We start from the raw sequence: 20,469 nt of genomic DNA, 5'->3' as shown, positions 1-20,469 counted from the left end.
GGGATTTTCATTTAGCTCATTAGGTATTTCTAATGATTAGAGAGCATTTAGACCAAATGAATGCTCATATCTTTTTGTAAAGTACTTTCCCCTAAGTTTATAATTAAAGAAACTTCTGTTAAGAGTTGCCATTTTCCCATTACCTATTAATTTTTAGAAACAAAAACAGGGGCCGGCACAGTGGCGCAAGCAGTTAAGTGTGCGTGCTCCGCTGCGGCAGCCCAGGGTTCGCAGGTTCAGATCCCGGGCGCGCATCGATGCACCGCTTGTTAAGCCATGCTGTGGTGGCGTCCCATATAAAGCAGGGGAAGATGGCCACGGATGTTAGCTCAGGGCCAATATTCCTCAAGAAAAAAGGGGAGGATTGGCATCAGATGTTAGCTCAGGGCTAGTCCTCCCCACACACACACACAAAAAATTATATAAAAAAAAAAACAAAAAACAAATGTGAAATCATACATTTCTGAAATCCCTAAATATGATGACTGGTTATTCTTATAGGCTTCAATATTTACCATCTAATTTATACTTAAATGTATTCTAAAATCTGTTATCCAGTTACATATTAGAACATTAAGCATAACTCCAATGTTATCGACAATTTATAAATGGTTGAACGTACTTGTTATGGGTTGAACTGTCTCTCCAAAGAAGATATGTTGAAGTCCTAACCTCCAGTACCTCAGAATGTGACCTTATTTGGAAACAGGTCTTTGCCAATTTAACCAAGTTCAGGTCCTAGTGTGAGCTCTAATCCAATATGACTAGTGTCTTTATAAAAAGGGGAAATTTGGACGCAGACACAGACATGAACAGAGGAAAGATGATATGAAGAGACATAGGAGAATGCCATGTGAAGACGGAGGACTGGAGTGATGCATTCACGAGGCAAAGAATGCCAGAGATTGCTGGCAAACCACCGAATGCTAAGAAGAGACAAGGAAGGATTCCCCTACAGGTTTCAGAGGGAGCATGGCCCTGCCGACACCTTGACTTCGGACATCTCGCATCTAGAACTGAGACAATAAATTTCTGCTGTTTTAAGCCACCTAGTGTTTGGTACTTTGTTACAGCAGCCCTAGCAAACTAATATACTAGTAGATATAACTGTTCACAGTACAATTTGCTATTGTTGAATCCTTAAAATGTAGCTTATTTTGAAGGACAAGCTTAATTAGTCAAAGGTAAAATTGAGGCAAATGCCCTCTTTAGCAGTCTGGTGAAGCCTATGGACCTCTTCTCAGAATAATGTTTAAAATTTATAAAATAAAAAATATTCCATTATGAATGAACCCAATTATATTGAAATAGTTATCAGAATTAAAAAAACCCACCAATTTGTGATACAATAATATCATGCACTTTGTTATCAACACATTAAATAATAAGATCTAGTAGAAAGTCTATTAGTGATGAGAATAAATGGTATTTTGAGATAACTATAGCATAATGTGAAAATATTTGTGACTTCTATTGTGACAAAGTCACAGGTACTGCTAATGCTATTGCAGTGTCTTTTCTATACTCGTAGTTTAAAGAAATGCCAAATTTCAGTTAGAGATTACTGAAAATAGAATCTAACAATTCCCAGCCATGTCTAAGAACCCTCTGAATTCTATCTATGGACCATTTGGGAGTCCGTGGTAAAGAACAGGTAAAGAACTCTTGACGAGGAAAGATTCTCTGGCTTTATTTACAAAATCGTCTCTATTTTCGGGGCCAGCCCGGTGGCGCAAGCGCTTAAGGGCACGGACTCCGCTGCAGCGGCCCGGGGTTCACCGTTTCGGATCCTGGGCGCCCACCGACACACTGCTTGTCAAGCCATGCTGTGGCGGCATTCCATATAAAGTAGAGGAAGATGGGCACGGATGTTAGCTCAGGGCCAGTCTTCCTCAGCAAAAAAAAAAGAGGAAGATTGGCACTGGATGTTAGTTCAGGGCTGGTCCTCCTCACAAAAAAAAAAAAAAAAAATTGTCTCTATTTTCTATTTTGACAGAGTTGGCTTAAACAACTGTGTGATAGCTACGTGGGTGCCACTCAACACCTCACCTCTAATGCTTCTCCCTGAACTGCAGAGGAAAACTAAAGACCACATATCACACACAGTTCCCCTTGCAGTTAAGGTTCTGAATGTGAGGTAGGTTCAACCAATCAGCATTTACATGAGATCTGAAAGAAGGAAGTACAGCAGAAGCTGTGTCTACTGTTCTTGCTGGCAAGCATAGGTGTGGACATAGCTGGTTTTTTCCAGTGATCTTATTATGGCTCTAGTGTTCGTCACTAGACTCGTGAGTGCCAAAAGGCAGGGTACTGTACATTTAGTTGGTATGCATCCTAGCAAATGTGGCATGATTCTGGAGCTGGCAGCAAAAGTAGTATCCCGATCATGGCAGATTCCACACTGTGGGAATGGCAGTACGCCTCCTGATCACAGCAGAGGCAGCAGCTCCCTAAGTGCGTGGGTTCTGCTGTGTGGCTTTGAAGCCATTACCGAGAGCTCACACTAGAGTCTGTTTCCTCAGTCCTCCCTATACTCGTGCAATTACCTTAATGCCCCGAAATAAAGCTCTTGCTTAACCAGCCAGAGTGAATTCTGTTATCTGCAACTGAACTCTGACCCACACAAACTACAATTTATATGCCCTTCTATAAAATACCTGTTTCCTCAAGAACTACTTCTGGCAGACGGATTGTTTTTTATTTTTTTCCAAAGAGTATACTTCCAACTTCAATTCAAACACACAGGGGGCAAAATGTTGAACTGCCTGCTGTTCTCTGACCAAAAATAAACATACTCAAATTTTTATCACAAAAAGTATAATAGAAAATACAGAGAGTTCTCCAAGAATCTGTTTCAGTTCAGTTAGTTATAATCACTTTTTAAAGCAGCAATTAATTATTGCCCAGTAAAGTAAAAATATTGAATTGCCAAAATCAAGAATATGCCTAAATTATTCACCTCTCTCTCTGTAAATGTACTTGAATTGGCCTGCTTGTTATACCATTTGAGGGTAAAGGTAATTTCTTTTCTTATATGAAAGGAATTTAATATTTAACTCTCAAAGGGAACCAGGTGCCATGTTAGCTTGGTATTCTCCTTAGCCAGCGAGTAGTACGATGAGGGAATTAGTTGCTCTGTTATTCTGGAGGCCAAAAGCAAAACCCAAAAATTACATCTTAGAAAAGTTAATTAACAAAATGGACTTGAATTGAAAATTACCTCAATGACGGGCAAAATGAAATGGATAAATAGAGCATGCGAATGAACTGGTGTGCCAAAGGTCTGGAGGTCCTAATTATCATGCTATTTCAAGTGCAAGTTCACTCAAATCCCTGGACTAGAGTACTCATGTTTTTTCCTGTTTTATATATAATCAGTTTATCAAACCCATTTAGCAAAGCCACCTAAGCCAGATACATTTCTTAATTATGTGCAATTCCTTTTCCTTTAACAAACAGAAAACAAATATAGTTTAAATTTCAAATGGAGCATAGAACCCAAGCATAAGAAATGTAGATCCAGAGACTGAACATTGTTTTCCAGCGGCTGAAGCCCTTTTCCTTAAGAATAACCTCTGAAAACCCCATTTGACTGTGGCTCTACTCTTCGATTTTCTGTAACCTTCTAAAATGAAAGAATCCTAAAACTATCACATATGTTCATTATTTTTAATACCAGGAAATTGTTTTAAAACACCAACTTTGTGAGCTTTAAGTTAAAACTATCTTTATGTGTGGGGGGATGATTTTAACAGTAAAAAAGAAAATTAAGCTTTGTAAAATACATCTTTTTAAAACACCGTTTTTACCCCTTTTTTTGCAGTCTAAGAATGCAGGTATTTCCCTGGTTTCCCCGGTTCACTGACGTGTACCGGCGGCTGGAGCACCTGGGGAACCGCAGAGAACTTTGGAGAACTTGGAAAGAGGCACGGCTGGCTGTTGCCTCTACTGCCTCCATGTTGCCCGTCGGAGAGACTCCAAACAAAGCCCGGATCTCCAGGAAAGGTGCTCCCCGCTCCAGGGCTCACGACACCCACAGATCACAGCGAGAAAAAGGCGGAAGGGCTTAGGTGTGGCGGCAAGAAAACCAGAGCTTCAGACAGGTTCCAAGCCAGCGCGCTCAGCGCCAGCCGCGTTTCCCCGAAGCCCCAGGCTCGGAGCTCGCCGCAGCCTGCCCGGCCCTGTCCCTCCTCGGGGCACAAAGCGGGAGCGCCGGCCGGGCGGGCACCTCTCAGGCGGAGGCGGGCAGGTCGGGGCGATGCGGCGCCCGGCGGTGCCCTGGCCCGCCCCGGGCACTTACCAGGAGAAGCAGCACGACGGCCTCCGCGCTCCGCGCCATCGCGCCCTCGCCTCGCCCCCGGCGGCTGGCACAGCTCCGCGCCGCCGCTGCCCGGGGTCCCAGCGAGCGCGCCCGCGGCTCCTCCCCGCGCCCCCGCCCCCGGCGCCGCCTTCCCCGCGGCGGCCGCGCCGCCCTGCCCCGAGGCGCGGTTCCAGGTGTGGCCGCCGCAGAAAACCAACCCCGGAGCCCGCCGAAGCCGCTCCCGCCGCGGTGGGGGATTCCGCCGAGGAGGGAGGCGCACGCTAGACGCCCGCCCCCCGTCCCAAGCGCACCTGGGACCGTGACGTCCCCGGGTTGGGGACTTTGGGTGGCAGGCCCCGCCCCGCCGTCCTCCCCTTCCCAATCCCCTCCTCCCAGGAGAGGGGCCGGGAGCCCCCCGGCGGGGCCCGGCGTGGACAGCGCGGGCCCTGAGCCCTGGCCCACGGGCAAACCGTGCTCTCTGCGGCCGAGCCCCGCGGTGTTCAGCCAGCCGGCCAGCCGGGCTGCGGCTGCGGCGGCGCCCGGCCGCCCGAGGCCACCTAAAGCTCCAGCGCTTTGTGAGTGTGCGTGGGGCCCAGAGCTCGGGAGGCGCCGAGAAGAACGACGAGTGACCCGGGGACCCGCGGCCTCCCTTTCAGGGAGTGGGGCCGGCTCTCGGGGAGCGCAGGTTCTGGATCAGGATCTCAGGTGGCTGTCCTCGCGAAGGCTTCTCGCCTCTTCCCTACGGCCCCTTCACTGCTTCCAACAGGTTTGCAGCTTATCTGGCTCAGGGAGAAACAGAAGAATTACAGATGATCCAAACGGACAATTCTTTGACTCATTGTTAACTAGACTCCACTAGGAGAAAACTCTAGGGGTGTTAAGGGAAAGATATACTCTGATATGATTTACAAAATATCTTAGACACAGCGTGACTAGAGATCAGAATCCTTGCTCCTTTAGTTACTAGTTGTGTGACCTGGACAACCTCTCTGTGCCTCAGTTTCCAGATCTGTTAAATAGGATTAATAGCTCCCAACACAGGACTGTTGTGAAGATTAACTCAGAAAATCTATGTGAAGCTTTCTGTAGTGTCTAGCACATAAGGGTTCAATAAATGGTACTTGTTATAACTAGTATAATTATTATTGCAAATGTAAATGTTCAGTTGAACTCTTCTTGAAAAATGGAAACACTAGAATCAGCACCAGATTAGGAAACTTCTAAGAAAGGGTAACTATTGATGTTGAAGTATTAGGAGAGCCTATAAAAATATAAAGGATTGATTTGCTCCTAGAAAGAGAAATTCGGCATTACATTTGGTCAAAAGAGCAGAGTTCCTTCTGTGGTCAAAAGGGCCTTCCCCTCCCTGCCCCAGTATCTCCTGCCCTTCTCTCCCCAGTTCTGATCTTGCCACTTTTCCAGATCCAGTACAACTGCCATCTCCTCCTTAGTCCCTTTCTTCACCAGCCACCAAGGGCCACCTGCTCTTTGAGCTGAGAGAACCACAAATAGTTTATGGCTTAACTGCTGAGTGACTTTTCTCATAGCATTATTTAAGTGTCGGTGGTTAAGTTAGCTGAGAACTAAGTATCTAGGAAGAGTGTCTGCTGAGTTTACCACTCTGTTTCCAGTGCCTAGAACAGGACTGAATACCATGGGAGACTCTCAATAAACATTGGTTGCGTGGTTGACTCAGGAGGGAAATACGTCTTGTAGGTTCCACTCCTTTCTCTTGAGCTAGCTTTGGATGGTAGCACACTTTGGTGATGATTCTCATTCCCCATCACACTGGGAAAACTAGTTAAACAAGGCAGGATTTACCAAAACCCTTTCCAAATCATTCCTGGAAACCATATATTAATCCTACCTAAAATTAGTGCTCTTGCAACTGAGTCCTACAGGCAAGTATTTACGCCTCATTATCAAGATTTTGTTTTCTGTTTAGTAGTGAAGATAATTGTAGCTTCCAGAATGAGAAACAGCTGATGCAAATTTGATTTCCGTTGGATTATTCAGTCTCCCCTGGAAGCTGTCAAAGTCAGTTTCAGGATAGTATTCCTCTATAAGACATTTATTCCAAGGCTGTGAGAGAAGGTGTCAAACCGTGCACTATGCAGTGCCATAGTAGGTCATTCTTAAATTAGTTCCTCTTTAAAAATTCTGAAATTTATGACTCAGTGAGTTGAGGGGACTTGTTAACAGTCAAATGATACACAGCTAGTTGTCTAGCTGCTAACTTCTCTCTACTGGCATGAGAGTAAGTCTGTTTCATAACCCTCTGTTCACAAGAACAAATGCCATTACCAATGAAGCACTGATTGTTTCAAAATAAATTGAAGTGTTGACAAGATGTGAAAGATTTAACGTACAGTTTTTTTCCTCCTAAATTAGTTGAACATTATGGTAAATGTACTTTTCTTAAGACATGTACTTATAATGTATCTGTTTAAAATAACTTTGTGTAAATAATTAGCTTTAACATCTAGATATATTCAAAATACCTACCTGAGTTATGTTTCCCAGAATACTTTGCTTCATACATAGATGCAGGTGAGAATATACTTCAGGTGATTAGCTTATTGGAATCATCTCAATATTGTTTAAAACAACAATTTTGTAAAAAAAAAGGTTTCACAGAGACCAACAAAAATTAATGTGTCCCTTTTCTACTGTCACCACCTCCTTACTCCCAACACATTTCAGCATTAAAAATCATTTTATAGGGACCGGCCCCATGGCGTAGTGGTTAAGTTCAGCATGCTCTGCTTTGGCAGCTCGGGTTCAGATCCTGGGCGCGGACCTACACTACTGTCAGCCATGCTGTGGTGGCGACCCACATGCAAAACAGAGGAGGATTGGCACAGATGTTAGCTCAGGGTGAATCTTCTTCAGCAAAAAAAAAAAAAAAAAAAAAAATTTTATAAATCGACAGTTCTTGGCTAATGGTTTGATAGACGGCTGACCCTTTAATTCCACTGAAAATCTCAATGAGTATATGTATTAGAATTAATGTCAAAGAGATGAGAGCTACATCTGGTTGCTATCCTACGAAATGCCCTAGAGGCAAATTACAGAAATGTGTGGCTGTTACAATATAAAAAATGGTTGTCGTGATTGGGAGGCTTATTCATAGAACATTGATTATAAAGAGTATGTGGATACAGGAAAAAATATGAAATACCTCTAGGTAATGTGAGAAGGGCAATAAAAGGAGGAATCTGTTTTCTGGTTCAGCTTCACTCATTCATTTATTCAACATTTAGTTTGTCCCTGTTCAACAAACATTTAATTTGCATTTTATTGGGGATGCAAAGATAAATAAGTGTTCCTTCATCCAAAGATACAAAAATAGATACTTATGAAATAATATAACTACTTATAAACTATTATAAATTCAGTGGTAGAACTACGTGCAGGATATAACAATGTGAGTAGTGAGGAGCAGCTCTAACTTACACTTTGGAAGATGAGATGAGAGAAGGCTTCTTGAGAGAGCGGGGGTGGGGAGCGTGGGGAGCTGATTCTTAAAGGAAGAATAATTGTGGAGGAGACGTTGAACCTGCCGGGACAGAGTAACTCAAAGCATAGATGCCATCAGTGAAGGGTCAGGGGCTTCAGATTTATCTGTGAAGAAAGCATTCTTTACACCACATGGACACAAACAGGGAAGTCAGAAGCAAAAACTTTTTTGTGTGTGTGTGAAAATTGAATTTGAGATATTAGAGCAATATCTGATTAGAAAAGTCTAGCAAATAGTTTGAAATGAGAAGGAAAACACAATTGCAGGTAGATTTAGGAGGCAGAAACAGTCACCTAATTTTCTATCTTTCTGGCTGTTCTTTATCAATCCATTTCTTACTCTCTGCCTACCTGTTAAATGCTTATGTTTTTTTGAGTTCTTTCCTTCTTACTTGGTACCAAGCATGATTCTGTAGCCACTCCCAATGTGCAAATCCATTTCAGCTTTCTCTCCTAAGCTTCAAACATGGGACATTACCATTTGGATGTTTCACAGGGACCTCAAACTACCATAGTAATTTTGTAGGGATATCAAACTCAGCATACCGACAAAAAAGATTTCCCCATCCCTCCACACCTCTCCAGCTCAAGCTTGCTACTCCCTCATATGCTTTGTCAACTTGGCCACCCAAGCCAGGGACCTGAGAGTCATCCTCAATTCTCCTTTTTCCATATTCTCCACATCCAATTATTTACCTTTCCCTCCATTCTCTGTGGCCCTGTTCAAAATGATTCATACAACCTGCATAGCAGCACTCACATTGTGGTTTATGGTTATTTCATCCCTGTCTGCTACTCCACCCACTCCTCTTTCTCAAGACTGCTACTTCTTTGAGAGCAGAGGCCGTATCATATTCACAGCGGGTGTAGCCCCTTGTATCCAGCACATATTAGATGATCGATAAAGGGTTGTTGAATCAAGCCCACATACTGGAAGGAACTAATTACAAGTGACAAAGGAGTATTGTAGAGGAAGGTGTTTGAAACATCTACTGTGGATGAGTTAATAGTGGATCTGGTAAGAAAATGTTGGTCTTGGATTGTATGTGTATGTGTCATGACGATGAGTACGTGCATGCACACACACACACGTGTTGGTTTGTGTATGTGTGTTTTCCCCAACACCACTGCAGCTCAGGAGCAAGAGAAGAATAGCAAATGGTGCGTGTGAGTCAGGGTTACAGAGTGGCCTGGGTGATCGTTCAGAGGTATGAGTGTCTGGCATATCCATGGAGTTGAGTGTGGCAGGAGGGGGATGGACAAGGTGAAGCTGGAGGAGTTCAGGGGCCAGTGGAGAAGAGAGTGTATTACATTGGGTGTGGAGAAATGGCAGAAGATTGTCCTTCTCCTTAATCCTGGAGAAGGAGCCATGGTCCTTTTCCACAGAAGCTAAGGCATGAGTCACCTCACAGACACTAGGTGTCAAGATGTTGAAGTTCTCATGGCCTTTCTACTTAGAGGGACCAAGAGCTGCCTCCACTTTACTCAGTGAGAGAGGAGCTTTGGCCAATTTGGGAGTGGGGGAAGGCCTCTAATAACAGGGTGGGAAAAGGTGCCTTTCTGAGTTAGAATTTACAGAGTAATAATCAAAGCCTAGCAGACTGCAAGCCATATGGTCTAGTACAGAGAAGCCAGCACATCCTTAATGAATGGTCAGTGTACTTTGGGGACAGCAGCAGTGAGCCCTGAGAGCACAGCCGCAGATGCCAACACCCCGAAAGAGTGAGAGAGCGCAGTCGAGTGAGTCACAGTATCTAACTGAGCTGTTCCCCACAGGCTCCTCCTTGTGAGTCAGTGTATGAGGACTGGTTACTAGGAAGCAAAGTCCCTGAACCAAAATGGCCTAAGGAAAGTGTCTGCATTGTTCATGGGGCAGAGGAGAATTAGGGGAAGACACTACAGTTGCAAAATAGGATTTGGCTCAGCAGTGAAAAGTCTATTCTTGGTTCTAAGTAGAGTTCTGAACACGTCTTAAGAGTTTTTTTTCAAAATAAACCCTACTAGTTTTAAGTTATCTTAATGTGATAAGACTATAATAATGCTGGATTGAGGTGTGTACAAAGCAACAGTTGTCTAGGAAACCTCAGCAAGGCCTTGATGTTCTATCAGAATGCCTCTCCCTCCTACTGACTAATGACTGAAATCCTTGAGCTGAAGGCTCCCTTTATGTTACATGCACGTTACTGGGAGGGTGGCATGTTTATCTCTTATCAGTTGTTTACATGATACCACAAATACACCAGGCATGCTTCACCTCAGAGCCTTTGCACTCTCTGTTCCTTTTCCCTGGATGATTCTGCTCCAGACATGTACAAGGTTTACTCCCTCACTCTTCACTATTTTTTCCCCTCAGATGTTACCTTATCAGTGAGGCCTTCTCTGACCACTCATTTAAAAATTACAATTACTCGCACCCCCCAGAGCTTTCCATCCTCCTCCCCCGTTTCATTTTTCTTCTTGGCACATCATAATCTAAAAGACTGGGCATCTATTTATTTATTGTCTGTTGCCATTCATTAGAGTGTAGACTTCATGAAGGCTGGGCTTTTTCTCTGTGAACCGCTACGTATCCAGCATCTAAAACAGTATCTACCCATTGTAGGTCTTCAGTAAATATGAGTTGAATGTGTGAATGAGTAAATAAGTGAACATGTTTTCAAGGTTATTTTGGAGGATGGGTTGTGTGTGTGTGTGTGTGTGTGTAAAATGAGGGTAAAAGAGCAAGAGACCGTTATATTCCTGGAAGGATGTGAGTAAGTGTCACCAAACTGAGCTGGGGATGTGCTGGGAGGCCTGGCTCACTGTGGACAAAATCCCCCTACCTCACAGTTTTATCAAGGATGGGCCTTGCTAAGGCTGGCTGAGCAGCGTGAGGTTGGAGAAGTTCGGAGGCCAATGGGGAACATTTCTGTGTTCTTCCTCTCCCTAAAGACTCCCTTCCTTACGGGGTGTGGGGGCGGGAATGAAGTGCGAAACCATAAACAATATGGAGAATCGCTTTTCCCTCTGGAGATGAACAAAGACAGCATTCATCACAGGAGTGTGACACTTGGGAATGTTGATTTTATCTACCTAACTGCATTTTCTGAAAAAAAAAAAAAAAATTCGGAACAAATCTCTGGCTTTGGTTTCACCCTAGGATTTGTTTATGGGAATTCTTGGGAAAGATAAGGGAAACAGCAGTGGCTGTGAGAGAGGAGGACAGTGTTTGGTTGCTAACAGCAGCCTTGGGCTGGAATCCATCACCTGCATGACAGGACCTGCAGTGCTTACGGGCATGCCCAGGAGTGTTTACTGAGAGTGTCAGACAGAAACCATCACGCTGACCCAACGTGACTAATGAGCGCAGGGAGGTACACAAAAAAAGCCCTCAGAAGACAGAAAAGAATACTGGTTTCTTGGCAGTTACTTCATTCATTTGCACGTAGACATTCTTACATATAAGGAGAAAATCAAATAGAGGCAATGCAATAGCTTTGGAGAGCAAACGTGGAAGTAATATGTTGGCTTTAAAGATCTTTTCAAAATGGTCCAGAATGATGATTATAAATACTTTAGTAGAGACAAGCAGAATCTCAAAAAAAAAAGCAATTTCTATTTTAAAGAAAAAACAAGGATTCAAAGAAATTAAATTTCTCCTTATAATTTACTTTCAAAATTAATCTTGTCGGTGATGGTTTTTTCAGTACATACCAGTCGATGTAGTAATTTGTTAATGATCAAGTTCTAAAATTTGTGAATGATTTACTTGTTAAAATGATTAGAGCACATTTCAAGTTATTCAATAACGATGTTACTTTCCTGCATTTTGACATCCCCCTCTGGTGGAGAAACAGGGTTGATTCCAACCAGGAAGGAGAATGGATCAGAGGGCGTGAGCTTGTGAATATCGTTTGTCACATGTGTCATGCAGAAAAAATATTAGGAATCACTACTGTGGAGGACACACGTGCATGAGCTATGCTGACCAAAAAGTTATATTATTATTCTTGAATCCCAAATTAAATATTACGAATGGCTAATTATTTCTATGTAGTAACTTTACTTCTGTAACAAAAGTAATTGAAAATCTCTTAATATGATAAATAATAATTTAATGAACTCAGTTACATCTATACATACCTAGGAGATTGAGAGTTGAAGCAGTCTTTCAGATATCATAAGAGAAGAGAATCAAAATGTCTCTAGTGTCTGAGCATTTTAGGAAAATGTTTGTGTTTAAACCTGTTTTGTTTGAACTGTGAATTTTTTTTTTGTTTTTGCACTGGATCTAGTTTGAATTTCATCACCTCCTCTAGTTTTCACTTAAAGTAGAGATTTTATTAGACAGAAACATGTTCAAACATTAAGCAAAGCAGTTAAGTAAAACTTTGATACAAAGAAGGAAATGGGAAAAAAAATTGCTCTCGATAATTTAGTTTTAACCATCACAGTGACCCTTACCAGCTTGTCTGAGGATATTTGTGGTTAAAGATTTTTTTTAAATCATAATGGTCATTATGAACATTACTATACACCTTGAAAGCAGACTTCTTATTTTACTAGGCAATTGTCTGTTAATTTACTATACTTTTTTTTTTCAGGTGGACCTCTCTTCTACTGAAACAATATCTAGATGATGTTATACCTTTGGAGAGAGTCACACCCATTTTACGCATAATCAGCTACAATAAAGGTAAGTCAGTCAACAAAGACTTCTTATGACTAATTCCCCCATGGGTATAAGAGAGGAAGAGAGTGTGTCATTGTACTTCTTTCTTAACTTTAGGATTAGAACATTCATCTGCAGTAGTCAGTAAATTTGATGACAACTCAGCAAGTCAAGCAGAGAAGTATTACAGGAAAGACTTAGAGCTGAGCGAAGTAAAATCCGCATGAAAAGTTGCTTTACCGTTCACAAAAGTGCCACTGTGAGTTTCCACTTTTTGGCTGCGGAAGAATCAGTCTATACCTCAGAATTTTCAATAATTGGAATCTTAAGTCCATAGAGCATGGTTTATTGTTATTTATACCTTGGATTTTCACTTTAGAAGTATGAATAAGTCATCTAAAACCGAAAAAAAAAATCAGAAGAAGATTGTGCCTTCTGTGCTTTCAGGAATAACAAGATGATGGGACTTCTATAGCACACTGTGTTTGCTTTTATTTCTTAGAAACTAGATGCGTTAGGTCAACTGGTCATAATGTGAAACCTGAGTCCCAGGTGTGCTCTGCGGCCCGCATGGACAGATGCCAAACATGTGATTTGAGGGACACTGGAAAGTGTCTACACAGAGCACTACACCTCCTGCCCTATGACCTAATAATAATGAAATTTCACTTTGTTTTCTGAGTCAACAGATATTCTAAGTATTAAAGGTATATACTCCAAGGAGGAGTAACAACGTGCTCTCTGTGATTTATACTTTACTGTGAATTAATTTATGAAACAATTAAAAAACATCAGCTAGTTATGGTCAGATTTTTAAAGGAAGAAGGAGGTAGTGATGATTATGAAAACATTAGGCATATCATGTTCTAGAAATGAGGTAAAAATCCACGCAAAGGTAAAGACAAATTTCACTCCCTTCCATCTTATAGTGAGTCAACTAGCTTTTGCAAATGAAACTCTTTTTCACTTGGCCAGCAGCTTAGCACCATAAATCACTTAGAAACTGAATGTCAAATGTGGTCATTTTTTTCATGCACTAATTGCTATTCCACTAGCATTGCCTAACATATGCATTCTACTGGAGGTTGGGTCAATAACATCATTCCTTTCATGCTAATTTTCAAGTGACTATTTTTTTTTGCCCAAAGCCACCTGGCTGTGCCCTATTCTACTTGGTGGAAATGACATAATTAGAACTCTTAGGGAAAAAAGCCTCCCATTCTGCCCTTTTCCAAGGAAGCTCAACTGAAAAATTGCAATCATCGAGTGATTCTCATCAGTTTGGCTATACAAGCTAACAATTTGATATGAATGAACTAATTTCTATTTGCTTGTGTATTCACAGGAATTTCCCATGCAGAGTAGACTAGACAGGACAAGCTTTGTGGCTAAGGCAGGGTATTAGTAAAAAATGAAATTTTACGGTGGCAGTTTGGAGTCGCAGAAAGCGAATTTGCCCAGTCAATTCCTAACTCCACCTTTGATCAAGTTACTTTTCAGCCTGTTTGAGCATTTGTCAAACAAGACTTTGGATCAGATAATATAGATGTCTTGAGTTTGTATGGTTCCAGTAGTTTGCATGTCAGCACTTTTAACTTGATTTGAGTTGAGTTAATTTTTAAGATTTAAATTATAATAATAAGAACAACAGAAATAGCAAATCTTCATAATCACTTACTGTGTCTTAAGTGCATTCTTGTAACTTCTTTACAGAAACCTCATGAGGCCAGGTCTGTTATTAACTCCATAACAATAGTCCACAGAGGTGCGGAGAGGTTCAGCACCTTGCCCGAAGACACAGAGCTAGTTAAGTGGTGAAGGTAGTTTGTCTCCAAAGCCTGAACTCTTAACCGTTCACTTAAAACACAAAATTAAAAAACAAAACAAAAACCTTTCAGGTTTATCTTTTGTTAATAATGAAGATGTAACATACAGTTATGTTGGAATGAGATTTCAACATTTTCTCTTAGGTCCTCCAGTAGTAGTTTTGATTTTTTGCAAACTTTCGCAGGTTTTCTTTGCCCGACAACTCAGTTTCCCATCAAAATATTCAGCAACATCTCCTGACTTGTTCTTTCAGTGAAGACATCCTTTTCTAGCCAGAGTTGGCAAAGGTAGCAGTAGCATGCATTGGCTTGTTCTGGAGGCCCTGGGAAAGTCTTTGTTGCAAAGAGTAGAAGGTCTTCTGTCATCTTGGCAGCATATGCCTTTGTTATTGGTTTGCATCTTTGAAAGAATATTCAAAGACTGGCACAAAAGAGGACAGTTCCAGGGTCCAAGAAAGTGTGTATAGAAAGAGTGGAGTTAGAAAATCAACTTAGATTTCAGCAGCCATAAAATATCTTCTGAGGAAAAATCTGTAGCACTTTATCACAGCTGAATCGAAGAAAGAAGAAGCCAAAAAAAAAAATATTGTCAGAACTTATTAGACTAAGGGTTTATTATACATTAAATATTTTTTGACATAGAAGTTGTACGTAATTAATATATACAGCTTGATGGGTTTAGAGATAAGTATACACCCATGAAACCATCACCACAATCTGTGCCGTAAACCTATCCATCACCTCCAAAAGTTTCCTCCCACTCTCTTATTTATTGTTTTTTTGGTGACAAGAACACTTAATATAAGATTTACCCTCTTAGCAAAATTTTAAATGTAACTTATTCATCTTGTATCACTGAAACTTTGTACCCCTTGACTAATACCTCCGTTTCCTATTACACATTTTTTTACTAATCAAAAGTTGTGGATGTCAGCCTTGGATGAGAATGACTAAAAGTTTGGTCAAACAAGGCCTCTTCAATGTGCCTTACTTAAAAAAAGTTAGGCAGAAAATCTAGGTGATTCTTTTCTTTTTAATAGTAAATCTACAGAGCAGCCTCCTTGCATGCAGAAACTTTGTATCTGCAACAGACACTAAGTGTTAGTGTCTGGTCCATGAGACTGATGATGGAAAGAGACTGCTTCATCTACCCCAGGCTACGTGGTTACCTGAGGCAAATATATGTGCATGAGTGTGCACGTGTGTGTGAGTGTGTTTACCTCCTAGTTAGGACCATATAAATCTTATTATCAATACTAGTCAGTTGGACATGGGAAGACATGACTGAAGTTAATCTCATGTTTTGTATTGAAATACTCATTTTTGGCTTAGTAACAATGCCTTCTTGCAGGAGTGGAAACCATGTCATTATGCGCTTTAAATAAACACAAGATTACCTGATTCTGTACTGCTTTATAATTAAGAAAGTTCCTTGCAATCCCCTCTTGATTATGAAAGAATATAAGTCCTTCTTCTGCCTTCTCAGGAAATGAGGACGTACATATTCTTTCAATATCAATGTTTTGTTTATATTATCATGATTTGATGTTGTTGTCACACAAAATTTACTGTTTGCTACTTTTATATTGGCAAATTCAGATCACAGAAAACATCAGAGATGTTCGGAGGCACAAAATTAAAAATACAATGGTCTCTGTACTTTATAGGAATAAAGGTAGAAGTGGAGATGGCTTTAAGGAGTAAAATAGTTGTAGTTGTTAAAATGTGTTGTTTTCCACAAATCATGAAAACTATGAGGTGGAAGGACCCATTTAAAGTTATCATTTTTAAAAGACAAAACAAAACAAAACAAAACAAAAACCAAGCTCATAGATACAGAGAACAGGTTGGTGGTAGCCAGAGATGGGGGATGGGGAGTGGACAAAATGGATGAAGGGAATCAAAAGGTACAAACTTCCAGTTATAAAATAAATAAGTCATGAGGGGCCGGCCCAGTGGCTTAGCGGTTAAGTGCGTGCACTCTGATACTGGCGGCCCCGGTTCGGATCCCGGGCATGCACCAACGCACCGCTTGTCTGGCCATGCTGAGGCGGTGTCCCACATACAGCAACTAGATGGATGTGCAACTGTGATGTACAACTATCTACTGGGGCTTTGGGGAGAAAAGGGGAAAAAAAGGAGGAGGATTGGCAATAGATGTTAGCTCAGGGCCGGTCTTCCTCAGCAAAAAGAGGAAGATTGGCATGGATGTTAGCTCATGGCTGATCTTTCTCAAAAAAAAAAAAAAGTGATGAGGATGTGATGTACAGCATGGTGACTATAGCTAATAATACTGAACTGCCTATTTGAAAATTGCTAAGAGAATAGATCTTAAAAGTTCTCATCCCGAGAAAAAGAATTTTTTTGTAACTATGTATGGTGATGGATGTTAACTGGACTTATTGTGGTGATTGTTTCACAATGTATACAAATTTTGAATCAAAAAATTAAAAAATATATAAAGTTATTTTTATACTTAGACACGTCACATAACCTCTTCTAAATAGTGTGCCATCAAAGTAATTCTTAAGGGGTTTACCAAAGAAGAGATTCCATGACTTCCAGGTAGCTTGTTTCTGTTATTAAATGTGGGGGAAAACTGATCATTGTGCCCTGAAAAATAACGTCATATATATTTCAAAATAACAGAAAATTATGTATTTGTATTCTTTCTATCTATCTCTCTATCTCTACCTCTTTTTCTATGTATGGAGGTATATAGATCTCTCTTACTCTCTCTCTATATTTATTTGCCTACATTGTACTGGTTCTTTAATCTTTAGAATTATATCTAGATTTCTAATCTTTTTTTTTTTTAATTTATTTATTTAGTGTGTGTGTGTGTGAGGAAGATCAGCCCTGAGCTAACATCCGTGCCGATCCTCCTCTTTTTGCTGAGGAAGACTGGCCCTGAGATAACACCCATGCCCATCTTCCTCCACTTTATGTGGGACACCGCCACAGCATGGCCTGACAAGCGGTGTGTTGGTGCGCGCCCGGGATCTGAACCCAGGCCGCCAGCAGCGGAGCGCGTGCACTTAACCAACCACTATGCCATGGGGCCGGCCCCTAGATCTCTAATCTTTTAATAATTTGCATTGTGTTTTCTTTCCAATTTTTCCTGTTCTACTCAAGTCTTAGAGCTGAAAGTAAACAGATTATTCTGAGAGTAATAATTATTATTATTGCTGAATAACTATAGATAAACTTTTACATCTGTGTCACTTGATCCTATGACCTTGAGGGAGTTACTTTGCTTCCGAGTCTTTGTTTTCATGATTGTAATCTCAAGGTTACTGCAAGAATTAAATTAGAGTATGTAACTCTCCTGGCCACCTGGTAGCCCTCACCAGGGTCTCTTTTCTTCCTGCTCTGGTGCCTGCCTCCATTTGCACTTGTTCTCTTAGACCTTCATTCTCTTGAGTTTTAACTACATCTGCATTGTGGTTAGATTTATTTGTTTTGTATTTGTAAAAAAAAAAAAAAAAAAAAAAAAGTCAATGTATAAAAGAAAAAGAAAGTAAAGACATCAACCTAGATTGGCCTGTCTTGTCATGGAGGGAATCGAAGTGCACTCTGGGTCAGGCAAAGCAGAAGGAATCTCAGTATTCGATGTGGAAAACGCATCGGTTTCTGGCACCTGGAACTTAAATGATTATCTTCTTTTCTTATCAATTATCCCCCTTACGTAAAAATGACCTCAGACTATGTTGTTGCGCAAGCGTTAAATCATACAATCTCAGATTCAGAATTACTCTTTGTAGACCCAGTAAAGGAGTTGACAAAATGCTAAATTGCCGATAACAAGAATTGACTTGTTTCTTAATTGTTAGTTGCATTGAAGCTAGTCAGTTGAATGTGTTCCTTTTACATTCTTATCTGATATTAGAAAGGTAAGATAAGATAAACTGATCTTGCCATTTTTATTCCTCAAACTTTCTGTGGATAGGAGGAACTGGTGATATTTTTGGAATTTACCTTCATGGCTTTCATTTTCCTGGGATTGATTTGGAACACCTGAGTGAAGCCATCCCCTTTTCTTCACTCAACATCCACTCCAATCCAGTTTCTGCTCCCCACACCCCAGGTCCAAGTCGAATTGTCTGCATTTAAGAATGAGGAAGGTCAGCCAAAGAAAGATCCAAAGTTCTAAAGGGACTTATTTTGGGGCATCGCTTTAAAGGAAGACATAAAAATAATAGGCATTTACTGGGAGACAAACCCATCGCTGGGCTGATGCTGTCACTAGAGTCACAGTACCTTTTTTCATCATATTAGGCTGGAAACCTTACCTTCTCTTTACTGCAGCTTTTCTCTCTGAGTCACCATAGAATGTCAAAACTTTTGCCTGAGAGACCATTCCAAATTATCAAACAAATAATAAACGAGTTAAATCATCTAGTTAATAAAAGTGTTCCCTGACCTCCTCCAGCACCTCATGCAGCACAATTTCTACCCGAAGAAGAGATCCTGAGTCCCCCGGTACTTCCTTCCTGTCTGGGAGAATGCAGAAAAGGTATCAGCCAGGAAAAAAGGAAAAATACTGATAAAAATATATATGTTAGTCACTTTCTTACATCATATTTCTTAATAACTATTAGTTATAGAGAGCAGTTCAGCTTTTACTAAATGGTTAAGGAAGGACTCATAAATTTGTTGCCAAACAGTTTTATTATAACAATGTTACACTGTTAAAGTTTTAATATATACTGTTTAAAATTTATAATACATCGAGTAAAAAGACAATTTTTAGAAAATGTTTCTGCTTAAAACAATTTTTATTTTTGGTGAAAAAATACAGATACATTTTTGCTTTGAATTTAATTTTACACGGCAAATCAATTTTAGGTCCTCCTGGACAGGATCAATCTATTTTTATTTTAAAACATTTAATTTCAATTTTTCCCTTAGACAGCCTTTACTACTATGGCATGATTTCCTCTGTAGTTTGACAAGGCAGCAAAATTTCCATTTCATGATAAGTTGGGTTTTAAGAGGCAACCTTAAAATACTTTGAGGATCCTGAAAACACTTTTGAACTTGGAATGAGGATCCTGAAAACACTTTTGAACTTGGAATAAGGGTTATTATAATTATTAATTTAATTCTCATGCATAAATAAAGGTGCAAATCAACTGTGTGTGCTCTAGAGCCCAGAGTGAGCTTCTGTTGAGAAGAGGCCCCAGGGGATGGAATGGGTATAGCCAGGCGACTTCCTGAGGACTCAGCAGGCTGCTCAATAGAGTCTAGTTCCCTTCCCCTCAGGATGGGCACAGTGCAGACCTTATTGCAGCAGCAGCAGCCTTGTCTTGGAAGAACAGGCTGCCTGTGCTTGGGCTATCCTAGCACATGCCTTCCTGGTAGTCCTGGCACTAGGGAGACGGGAGAATGCTAAACATAGGGACCTTTAGGGGTTCTCTTTCCCCCTGGTATCCTCAGGACTGCACCCTTCTGGGTTAAAACACACACACGTTACTACTTTGCATTCCATCTGGAAAAACAAATATAGGTTTTGAATATGGCATAAACCAGAAAGGAGTATTTTATATACAATTACAGATAATGAAGCTGGATGATGACCTTGTAAAGACTCAGCTAAGACAATTATGTCGATAAGCAGGTAGGGTGCTCTCTATGGGCTAAAGGCTGAAGATCTTTTTTTTTTTTTTTGTGAGGAAGATCAGCCCTGTGCTAACATCTGCCAATTCTCCTCTTTTTTTGCTGAGGAAGACTGGCCCTGGGCTAACATCCGTGCCCATCTTCCTCCACTTTATATGGGACGCCACCACAGCATGGCTTGCCAAGTGGTGCATCGGTGAGCGCCCGGGATTCGAACTGGCGAACCCTGGGCTGCTGCAGCGGAATGCGTGCACTTAACTGCTTGCGCCACCGGGCCGGCCCCAAGGCTGAAGGTCTTGAATGACCAGAAATGATTTGAAGAACTGCATTGCCATGATGGAAACATGCATGAAATAATATATTCTAAACCTTCACTAACCTAACATTGGTGTGCTCAAGAATTAAATTGCTGTAGCTGTTTAATTTAAAAGGAATGAGTTTTAATAAAATAGAGGTTACTAATAATCCCTTTCCGTATCACTTTTTGACCCAACATGCTGCTTATAATACATATTCACAAATTTCACCATGTGTTATTCTAGTCAGAGGCCTCT

General features: G+C 40.9%; 1 protein-coding gene and 1 long non-coding RNA gene across 3 annotated transcripts in view; one reads left to right on the top strand and one right to left on the bottom strand.

Moving 5' to 3' along the window:
* DSG2 (desmoglein 2) overlaps nt 1-4,453 on the bottom strand; it is a 59,399-nt gene extending 54,946 nt beyond the window's left edge. Inside the window, exon 1 of the mRNA XM_004422662.3 lies at nt 4,301-4,453. Within this exon, the coding sequence (XP_004422719.3) occupies nt 4,301-4,339 (39 nt within the window). The 5' untranslated portion in view covers nt 4,340-4,453. The remainder of the gene's footprint in view (nt 1-4,300) is intronic.
* Nucleotides 4,454-4,713: 260 nt separating this feature from the next.
* Nucleotides 4,714-20,469, top strand: part of LOC147915275 (uncharacterized) — a 156,092-nt gene continuing 140,336 nt past the window's right edge. Inside the window, exons 1-3 of one of the 2 annotated variants that reach the window (XR_015554289.1) lie at nt 4,714-5,066; nt 12,403-12,494; nt 12,588-13,894. This is a non-coding gene — a long non-coding RNA (uncharacterized LOC147915275). Of the gene's footprint in view, nt 5,067-12,402; nt 12,495-12,587; nt 13,895-20,469 lie in introns of those variants that run through there. The other variant, XR_015554288.1, reaches the window with a different exon arrangement.

This window comes from Ceratotherium simum, chromosome 14 (assembly GCF_057802395.1).
Source record: "Ceratotherium simum simum isolate JZ-2026a chromosome 14, ASM5780239v1, whole genome shotgun sequence".
In the NCBI taxonomy this organism is placed as follows: domain Eukaryota; kingdom Metazoa; phylum Chordata; class Mammalia; order Perissodactyla; family Rhinocerotidae; genus Ceratotherium; species Ceratotherium simum.
This window is presented reverse-complemented; position numbering and strand designations above follow the sequence as displayed.